This window comes from Heterodontus francisci, chromosome 6 (genome assembly GCF_036365525.1).
Source record: "Heterodontus francisci isolate sHetFra1 chromosome 6, sHetFra1.hap1, whole genome shotgun sequence".
Classification (NCBI taxonomy): domain Eukaryota; kingdom Metazoa; phylum Chordata; class Chondrichthyes; order Heterodontiformes; family Heterodontidae; genus Heterodontus; species Heterodontus francisci.
The window spans coordinates 131,378,633-131,388,807 of NC_090376.1; the positions used below are offsets into that span (position 1 = coordinate 131,378,633).

General features: G+C 42.9%; 1 protein-coding gene across 1 annotated transcript; it reads left to right on the forward strand.

Moving 5' to 3' along the window:
- Positions 1-8,147: 8,147 nt before the first annotated feature.
- On the forward strand, positions 8,148-9,906 carry LOC137371601 (histone H2B, gonadal-like). Its single transcript, XM_068034434.1, has 2 exons — positions 8,148-8,227; positions 9,606-9,906. The coding sequence occupies exons 1-2, from the start codon at positions 8,148-8,150 to the stop codon at positions 9,904-9,906; spliced, it is 381 nt and encodes a 126-aa protein (XP_067890535.1).
- The last annotated feature ends 269 nt before the right edge of the window (positions 9,907-10,175 follow it).

Here is a 10,175-nt window from a genome sequence, read left to right on the forward strand (position 1 = left end):
TCTTCAGTAGCTTTCCCTTCAACACAAGGCTAGGAGTGGGACTGTTCACTGACAATCCAATGTTCAACCCATTCACAACCTCTCTGTTTGGACTACAGCAAGATGTGGACAATATCTGGGTTTGATCTAATAAGTAGCAGGTAGCAGTTGTGCTATATAAGTCCTAGGTAATAACCATCTCGACAATAATTTGCTTGATTGGCATCCTGCCACTGTACTCAATAGTTACCCCTGCCACCACTGGTGGGCTGTAGCTGCAGTCTATCTACAGCATGCACTGTAGTATCTCATTCAGCATGCTTAAATAGCACCCACCACTCACCCCCACCATCCTACTGCTAACATAGTGTCATGCTAGGCCCCCACCTGCCAAGGATGAGGCACATTAATTTTGTCATGAACATTGATTTTAAACTGTTACTGGAGTGAAGAAAGGACTTGTTAAATAGATCAGCCATGGCTGGAAAAGACATTTGCATATTAACAGACGGTGATTGGAAGGACAAAGGACCATTCCCGGACACATTCAACCCACAATGGACCTTGATCACCAGGTATTGTGTGTAAGAGGAGCATTACAGAGACTGCTAAGGTGATACAATCCAAGAAGTGGTCAGACCAGTTAGTCACATGACTAACCTACTTGACAGCCTGGGTTTTTCTGAATTATACGAACAGTTTGAACAGAGTGTGTCTGTTTGCTCCTGGACTGAGAAGATCTCTCCTGTCTGCTCCCATCTCTTTCTCACAAGCCTCTGAACCCACTGAAGACACATGAACCCCAAGAGAGAAAGGTCTCCTACAGTTAAACAAGGTTTAAGATGAATACTGGGCCCCAACAAAAAGCAAGACCTACCTACAATCAAGGACTCTACATGAGCTCGAAGAACCATAACAAATACTCTTCAGATATTGCCTCAAACGTTTCAACTTTATTTTTCGTCTGCTCTTGTCTGTCTCTATCTGCATGTGAGTATCACACATGCATGCTAGCGTGGGTGTGTTGTGTATCCATAGGTATTAACCGAATTACAGTTTAAATTTAAGTTTAATGAATTTCAACTTTTCTTCTTTAAACCTAAGAAAGCCTATTTGTGCTGGTTTCTTTGCCTTATAATTGGAAAGCAGCGAACAAGGATTCACCAAGGGGGAGCTAAAAACATGGTGTGTTTAAAATTAAACCCTGTTATAGTAAGACCAGGTGAAGGCTGAAAGGGAACCTCTTTCTCACCTAGTCATAACAGAATCACCACCACCATCCTACTTCTAAAATAGAAACACCATCATCTCCAAATTCCTCTCCCAACTTACAGACCATTTTGACTTGAACATATATTGCCATTCCATCATTCTCTCTGGATCAATAACCTGGAACTTCCTAGTAAAAATGCGAGATTTAAAATTATTTGTGTGGAGCCAGGAAGAACAGGAGTACTCCTCCAGCTCCACAAGGATAATGTGGGCCACTCTCATTTTGGCTGGCTCCCACTCCGTCTACATTGGACCAACATTGTTGCTGGCCAGGTCAGCCTCTGGGCCATCCAATATTGGGCTAGCCCAGAACTGGTGATCTGTAGCACAGGGACGTATGAGGAGAGATTGGGTCAACTAGGCCTATATTCACTAGAGTTTAGAAGAATGAGAGGGGTTCTCATGGAAACCTATAAAATTCTAACAGGACTAGACAGGCTAGATGCAGGGAGGATGTTCCCGATGGTCGGGGAGTCCAGAACCAGGGGTCAAAGTCTCAGAATACAGGGTATACCATTTAGAACCGAAATGAGGAGAAATTTCTTTACTCAGAGGGCGGTGAACCTATGGAATTCTCTACCACAGAAGGCAGTGGAGGCCAAGTCATTAAATATATTCAAGAAGGAGATAGATATCTTTCTTAATGTCAAAGGGATCAAGGGATATGGGGAGAAAGCGGGAACAGGGTACTGAATTAGACGATCAGCCATGATCTTTTTTGAATGGCAGAGCAGGCCCTAAGGGCCGAATGGCCTACTCCTGCTGCTATTTTCTATGAGTCTATTTGGCTCCCGAAGCATTTCGGTGACATGGTAATGAGGCCTGGCCTGAAAATAGATTGTGCTTCCTACCAGCACTAGCAGGTGGTCAGCTGCCCGACGGTCAAAATGCATCTCTGAATAGTCCAATACCATAACTAAGCTACCAAAGCCTGAGGCACAATAAGGGTTGTTGGACAATAATGAATGAGAACCATGGCTGCTTTTCACTCTGTAACCTTGTATTGCAGGTTAATAGCTGCAGGCTATCCCTATTCTGATTGATAACAACTAAGGCAGAATAGATTGTGGATCGAAACTGGGAATTTCCTGCTCTGTTTGACTTTGTTATTCATTCCTTTCTTTTGGCACTATTCTAAGCAGACCCACCATCATCATACTTTTGCAACTTAGTTGGCTGCATGTTTTTCAGCTCACTCTACCTGTTGGATAAATATCCTATCTCGAGATTGCTGAAATGTGTCCTCTATTTATGATCTACTTCAATTCGATCTTCATCTCATAGAAAACAAATTCTTGACATGCATATGAGTAGTTTGTCTTTTGTTTTACAGTTTTTTTTCTCCTTTCTCCTGAACCTGTCACTCCTGAAGGCCATGGCCTATGCTGAAGTGTTGTTTCATAAGCATGTGTTTGTGCAGGTCTCTGAAATTGTCTCACTCGTTCCACCTTGTGGTGAAAAAAAAACTGCAACTGTGGCCATTTCCATTCAGCAGGAGTTTTGTACCATTTTAGCCACCACTAATCACTTGCAAAATAATTGGTGCAGAATGTCCACCAAAATGGTAATTATTTGCACACATTTGCTGTGGTCACAAGCTTACTCACAGAAGCTGGGACAAATGATTTGAAACAGATTCTCAATTGACTGCAATTAATAGGTTAAACATGTTCAAGTGAACAGAGACAAGATTGTCAAAATGAATATTCATTGCTGTCTTCACAGTTCACCACTATTCTCACCCATTAAAAGCATGAACACAGATCACTGACTACCTTTCCATACCTAGCTTTGTCACACATAGGTTTTTTTTGTTTTTCTAATTTGCAGACTAAATGATTATAAGATTGATATAAGTAGTCAAACTCGTGCAATGCAGTAAAACTACAGGAGGATGCTTTGTGTCTGAAAGGTGCTACATTGTCAGGTTGACAAGGCTACTTTGACCCAGAATTTGCCTGAGCCGAGCATCTCACAGCATGCCCAATTTATGAGACTTGGGATGCGTTATTGTATTAAAGGTGCTAAATAAATGCAAGTTGTTGTTTCCTGAACCCTTCAACTCACAAAACATTAAGTTGCTAAAAGTGCGAGCTGATAATGGCGCAGCAAGGGAAACGGGGCACCTGGGACCTTGGTGAACAACAGGAAAAACTGTGTACCTCCTTCATCACTGAGATAAAAGGACTCAGAAATAAAGAGCAGAAGGACTGAGAAGGAGGGTGAATTAAAGGTGGTGAATTCAATGTCAAATCAGGTACAGAAATAAAGAGAAGGAATGTAAGATTGAATTAATCAAGGGGCACGGTCAGATGACGAGGGGTCGAAGGGCTTCCCTTTTATTCCTCTCCCTGTTTGACCACAACAGACCACATTCTTCTTTTAAAGTGGATGTACTGGCCAATTCAGTAGGTGTTTGATTACTTGCTATGATCATAACAAGAACCAATTGGACAGGTTTTCTTGAGTTTCACAAAGAAAGAGGTTAACTTTATTGTACCTGAACCGAACAAATGAAAATAATAAACTATGCATCAACTTTCTCTCACACACACCCACACCAGAGGTTTACACACACTCAAATAGGTTACAGAGTGGGGAAAGGTAGATTGATTGAGTTAGAGTCAATAGAAAAAAAGGGATATACAGTCTGTGGCTTTTGGTGATTCGGCTGGCTTCTAACTGAATTCGGTGGTCCTAAGGCTTTTAGTTTGAAGAGGTAGATGACTGGTTCAGTGGATCTCTTGGATAGCAATGCGGATGATTTCCTCCAATGGAGTTTCTGAATTTGGCTGGAGTATGCAAAGGTGGTCAGTCAACAAGCAGAATTTGAAGCTTTCAAGCAGGAATGGAGAGAGAGACAGAGAGAGCGACCCACCCACCCCCACCCAACTTGGGTCTGCACGTGTCAGAGTCCAGAAGCTGCTTCTTGCTGCTGTAGAGAAACACAAGCTTAAAACCACAGATGGGGAGGGGCTTGTCACATGACAGTCACCCAGTGATTCAAACATGTTAGCCGTGTTTCTTTTCTTGCTAAAAAGAAAAGGTAGTTCCCGTAAACTTCCTGGGATAGCTGGGATGTGCAGCCATTTCGTCTCCACCCTATAAGCCTTCCAATGTAGGATACAGTGTTGTAAATTAGGTGGTGATCCTAAGCTGCCAGCAAAGTTCTCTTTTTTATCTGTTCTTTTTAAATTTCTTCAAAAAAAATCAGATCTCCAGTCAATGGATTAAAGAAAATTATGATTCAACAAAGGAAATTGGCATGACAAGAGAAAAAAAAGTCAGTAAGGAAAACAGAAAAATTGCTCTACATTTAAAATTTGACATTGTTTAAATCTCCACTTACAATTCAATACCTGAAGGAATGAGACTCCATAAATTTAATTGTTCATGTTCTGGGCTAAAGAGGTTGATCAGTAGTCATGAACAGTTATCACAATGTTAAAATTGTACTAATGCTATTAATTACTAAACTTTACTTTTTGTGGTGATTTTAATGGACAATTGGCATGCAAGTGCAGCAACTTCAACAAAATCCCAAGGAGGTTAATTGTGAGATGCTGCTTTTGTGAGGTTAACAGCAGAATGGCACAAATCGCCCAGCAACTTATGGCGATTCACACCTTATGGGGTGTCCCTTCCACATCACATTTTGCTGGCTGATTTGCACATTTAAAAAAAGTCTTTCATGGAATGTGAGTGTCGCTGGCATGACCAGCATTTATTGCCCATCTCTAATTATCCTTAAGCAGGTGGTGGTGAGCCTTCTTAAACCACTGTAGTCCATACTGTGTAGGTACACCCACAATGCTGTTGAAGAGGGAGTTCCAGGATTTTGACCCAGTGAAGGAACGGCGATGAGAACAGAAACTGCCAGAAATATTCAGCAGTTCTGGCAGCATCTGTGTAGAGAGAAACAGAGTTAATGTTTTAGGTCTGTGACCTTTCATCAGAATTGGCAAAAGTTAGAAATGTAACAGTCTTTGAGCAAGTGAAAGGGAGGAGGAAGGAAGAAGAACAAGAAGGAAAGTCTGTGATAGGATGAAGGGGGAGAGATTAAATGGCAGAGATGTCACGGATCAGAATGCAAATGGAGTGCTAAACAGTTGTAGAGAAAGGCAAAACATGAATCCAGAGAGAGTGCCAATGGCAGAACAATGAACAGCTATGAAAGCAAAAACGTGAAAAACAAGTTTAAGACTAGCACAGTTTAAAAAAATCATATATATATATATATATATATATATATAAAAATTAAAAAATAATAAACAAAAAATAATGGGGCTCATTGTCTGAAATTATTGAACTCAATATTGAGTCCAGAAGGCTGTACAGTACCTAATTGGAAGGTGAAGTGCTGTTACTCGAGCTTGTGTTGATGTTCACTACAACACTGCAGTAGGCCGAGGACAGAAATGTGGGCATGAGAACAAGGTGGTGAATTAAAATGGCAAGCAGCCAGAAGCTCGGAATCATGCTTGCGGACTGAGCGGAGGTGTTCTGTAAAGTGGTCACCCAATCTGCGTTTGGTCTCCCCAATGTAGAGGAGATCCCACTGTGAGCAGCAAATACAGTATACTGAATAGAAAAAAATACTTCATCTGAAAGGAGTGTTTGGGGTTCTGGATGGTGAAGAGATAGGAGGTAAAAGGGTAGGTATTACACCTCCTGCGATTTCATGGGAAGGTGCCGTTGGAAAGGGATGAGGTGTCGGGGGTGATGTTGGAGTGGACCAGAGTGTCGCGGAGGGAATGGTCACTTTGGAATGCTGGAAGATGCGTTTGGTAGTGGCATCACGCTGGAAATAGTGGAAATGGCAGAGGATGATCCTTTGGGTGTTTAAGCTGGTGGGGTGGAAAGTGAGGACAAGGCGAACCGTGTTGTAGTTCTGGGAGGGAGGGGAAGGGGTGAAGGCAGAAGTGTGAGAAATGGGTCAGACACAATCAAGGGCCCTGTCAACCACTGTGCGGGGGAATCCTTGGTTGAGGAAAGAGAAGAAATGTCAGAGGTGCTATTGTGGAAGGTTGCATCATCAGAACAGATACATTGGAGACAGAGAAACTGGGAAAATGGAATGGAATCCTTACAGGAGGCAGGGTGTGAGGACGTGTAGTTGAGGTAGCTATGGGAGTTAGTGAGCTTATAATAAATACTAGTGGACGGCCTATCCCCAGAGCTGGAGACAGAGAAATCGAGGAAGGGAAGGGAAGTGTCGGAGATGGACCATGTGAAGGTGAGAAAAGGGTGGAAATTGGAAGCAAAGTTGATGCAGTTTTCCAGTTTGGGGCAAGAACAGAAAGCGGCACCGATACAGTCATCAATATACCAGAAAGGAGTTGAGGAAGGTGACCTGAATAGGACTGGAACAAGGAATGTTCGACATGCCCCACAAAAAAACAGGCATAACTAGGACCCATGCAGGTACACGTAGGAACACCTTTTATTTGGAGGAAGTGAGTGGAGTTGAAGGAGAAGTTGTTTAATGTGAGAACAAGTTCAGTCAAGTGGAGGAGGGTGGTATTGGATAGGAACTGGTTGGGCCTCTGTTCAAGGAAGAAGCAGAAAGCCCTCAGACCATCTTGATGTGGGATGGAGGTGTAGAGATTTTGGACGTCCATAGTGAAGAGGAGGTGGTTAGGGCCAAGAAACTGGAAACTGTCGAAATGATGTAGGGTGTCAGAAGAGTCACGGATGTAGGTGGGAAAAGACTGGACAAGGGGAGAAAAATAGAATCAACATAGGAAGAAATCGGTTCAGTGGGGCAGGAACAGGCTGAAACGATGGGTTTACCAGGACAGTCCTGTTTGCAGATTTTGGGAAGAAGATAGAAATGGGCGGTTCAAGGTTGCGGGACTATGAGCTTGGAAGCTGTAGAGGGAAGATCTCCAGAGGAGATGATTTCAGTGACAGTCCTGGAGACAGTGGCTTGATGGTCGGTGGTGGGGTCTTTGTCCAGGGGGAGGTAGAAAGAAGTGTCAGAGTTGGCGCTCAGCCTCTGCAAGGTAGAGGTCAGTACATCAGACAACAGCATCACCCTTGTCAGCAGGTTTGATCACAATATCAGGGTTAGACCTGACAGAACGGCATGCAGCAAGTTCAGATGGGGACAGGTTAGAGTAAGTGAGGTGGGCAAAGAAATTAAGACAGCTGACAGTTTTCAATGAAAAGATCAAGAGCAGATTAGAGGCCAGAGGGAAGGTCCCACCCGGTAAAAGGAGAGCACTGGAGGTGGGTGAAAGGGTCCGCTGGTCGAGTGGAGGACTCCTGCGCAAAAAGTGAGCCCAGAGGTGAAGGCGACAGAAGAAAAGATCAACCTCGTGTCATGCGCAAAATTCACTGAGGTGGGGGACTAAGGGGATAAAATTGAATCACTTGCTAAGTACAGATCATTCAGCATCAGCGAGGGGAAAGTCAGAAGGTATTGTGAATACACAGCAAGGGGTGAGATCAGGGCAAGGGATGGGCTCAGAGAGAAGGGAAGGGGAAGAAAGATCTGAGGGGCGTTGGTACCTATAAGTTGCTGGAGCTTGCATTCCTTAACACCTGAAAGGAAGAGATAAAGTTTTTTGTTAATGCGTTGGATAAGGCGAAGAATGAAATTAAACTGCGGAGCAGAACAGCTTTGAGATAAGGTGAGGCAGTGCCTCTCGAGAGAGAGCTCGAGTGTGTACATGTTGCAGTGCATGGCACGGAATGTGGATCTCAGGATACGGTGAGAACAGCAGTCCGAGGAACGTTGTATGTCTCGGCGATACCTGTCAACCTGGGTAGATTTGAAACATGAAGGATGAAACCCACATGGAATACGTCGGAGCCAGAGACAGTCGTTGAGGAAGGAGATGTGGCTGTGAAAACGAGCTTTAGCAGAAACCTTATCGAACATCAGGAGGGAAATGGAAAGCAATGAAGATGAACGAGGTAAAAGAAATAAAAGGAAATCCGGTCTGAGAGAAGAGCAGAACTTCTTTAAAAGGTAGGTATTCCTGGAAGAGAAGTAGCAGTGAATTAAACACTAAAATGACAGCAAAGTACTGTGGATGATGGAATTCTGAAATGAGAAGAGGAAATGCTGGAAATATTCAATAGGTCTGGCAGCATCTGTGTAGAGAGAAGGAACAGCGGTCTTATCTTCCAGGCAGGTTGGTGTGTGACTTGGAGAAGAAGTCGCAGGTGGTAGTGTTCCCATGTGTCTACTGATCTTGTCCCTCTAGGCAGTACATGTCATGGGTTTGGGAGGTGCTGTTAAAGGTTGATTTGTCCTCGATAATGTTGAGCTTCTTGTGTGTTGTTAGAGCTGCACTCATCCAGGCAAGTGAACAGTATTCCATCACACTCCTGACTTGTGCCTTGTGATGGTGGACAGGCTTTGGGGAGTCAGGAGATGTATTATTCAATGCAGAAGACCCAACCTCTGACCTGCTCCTGTAGCCACAGTATTTATGTGGCTGGTCCAGTTATATTGCTGGTTAATGGTAACCCCCAGGATGTTGATAGTGGGGGAATTCAGTGATGGTAATGTTGTTGAATGTCACAGGGAGGTAGTTAGACATGCTCTTGTTTGAGATGTTAAGTACCTGGCACTTGTGTGGCATAAATGTTACTTTCCACTCATCAGTGCAAGCCATTAAGAAGAACCTGCGTCATTCATATCCCGTTATTTTCCCAGCAAATTCTTGTAAGATGGTTTATGGAATTTTAAGGGTCTAGAAAGAATAGAAATAGACAAAAAAATGCACAGCAGGACCCAAATGTAGCAGATAATTAATTCAATGTATTTCAACAGTGTTTGAAAAATCACATGATATTACATGCAATTCTGTCAATGGGAATTAGAATTGGTCTGTCACTTGCTAAAAATATTCAAGATGAATCAGAATAAATATTCAACATCTGTCACTATGACAAGAGTTTCTCTAAAGGAGAGGAAATATTAAAGATTAACTGAAATTTGGAGTGGTATCATTTTGCCCAATCATTTAAGCTGGCTATATACTAAGTATAGCTAATCCTTCACAAAATAATTAAATAGTAATATAGAAGAATTTTAAAATCTATGTCGTGTTCATCATTTCAATGTTTATTTAACAAAAAATTTAAAAAAAGGAGAAATTACCAGACAGCAGAATATCTAAGCAACTAATGGATCTTAGCCCAGAACTTAACGAGTTGACTTTTCATAAATTTGTTCTTAGGCTATGCAAAATATTGGCAAGGCTGCAGTGAACTCCCATCCCTAAAGGCCCTGAGCAACTTTTTTTATTCAAATGAGTAGCTTGCGAGGTCACCTCAGAGGGCATGAAGAGTTGACCATGATTTTGTATCTGATATTGATTTTTAAAATGCCTGAGCAGCTCTCAAGAACCATTATTCCACAACGTCGACAAGGTGATGAAGCAGTTTCACCACGACAACAACAGCTCCTTCAAGGCCACGAGCATTATGAACTCATTTGTGAACGATACGTTCAAATGGATCATCGGTGAGGCTTCCTGCCTGGCCCATGACAACAAGCGCCACAACATCAGCTTCTGGGAAATCCAGACCATTGCCTGCCTGCTACTGCCTGGGGAGCTGGTCAAGCATGCAGTGTCGGGTGGAGCAAAGGCAGTGACCAAGTATACCAGCTCCAAGGAAATCTGCGCAATGCACTGAAAAATACCTAGAAACTACTAGATTTATTGAATTGAGTTTCACACCTTGCTCTCGTTGAAGTGTTGAACTTGTGGCCTCTGGGTTGCTCTCCAGTACTGAACCATCCATGTTGGTTCGTGGTCAGGAGGGGAATGAATAATTATTGCAAACATACTGTAAATGTATTGTCAGTGATGCTTCATTAATAAATATGGATGTACAGTTGTTGAGAGTAATTGGATTGCCCCTCACTGCATTGCTGTTTGTAACAGCTTCAGCCAGTAAGCTCA

Excerpts from the sequence above, each read along its gene's own strand:
- LOC137371601 (XM_068034434.1), top strand. The coding sequence starts at position 8,148 with ATGGAAAGCAATGAAGATGAACGAGGTAAAAGAAATAAAAGGAAATCC. Across the intron at positions 8,228-9,605 it reads GAGCAGAACTTCTTTAAAAG|CTCTCAAGAACCATTATTCC; the intron begins GTAGGTATTCCT and ends ATGCCTGAGCAG.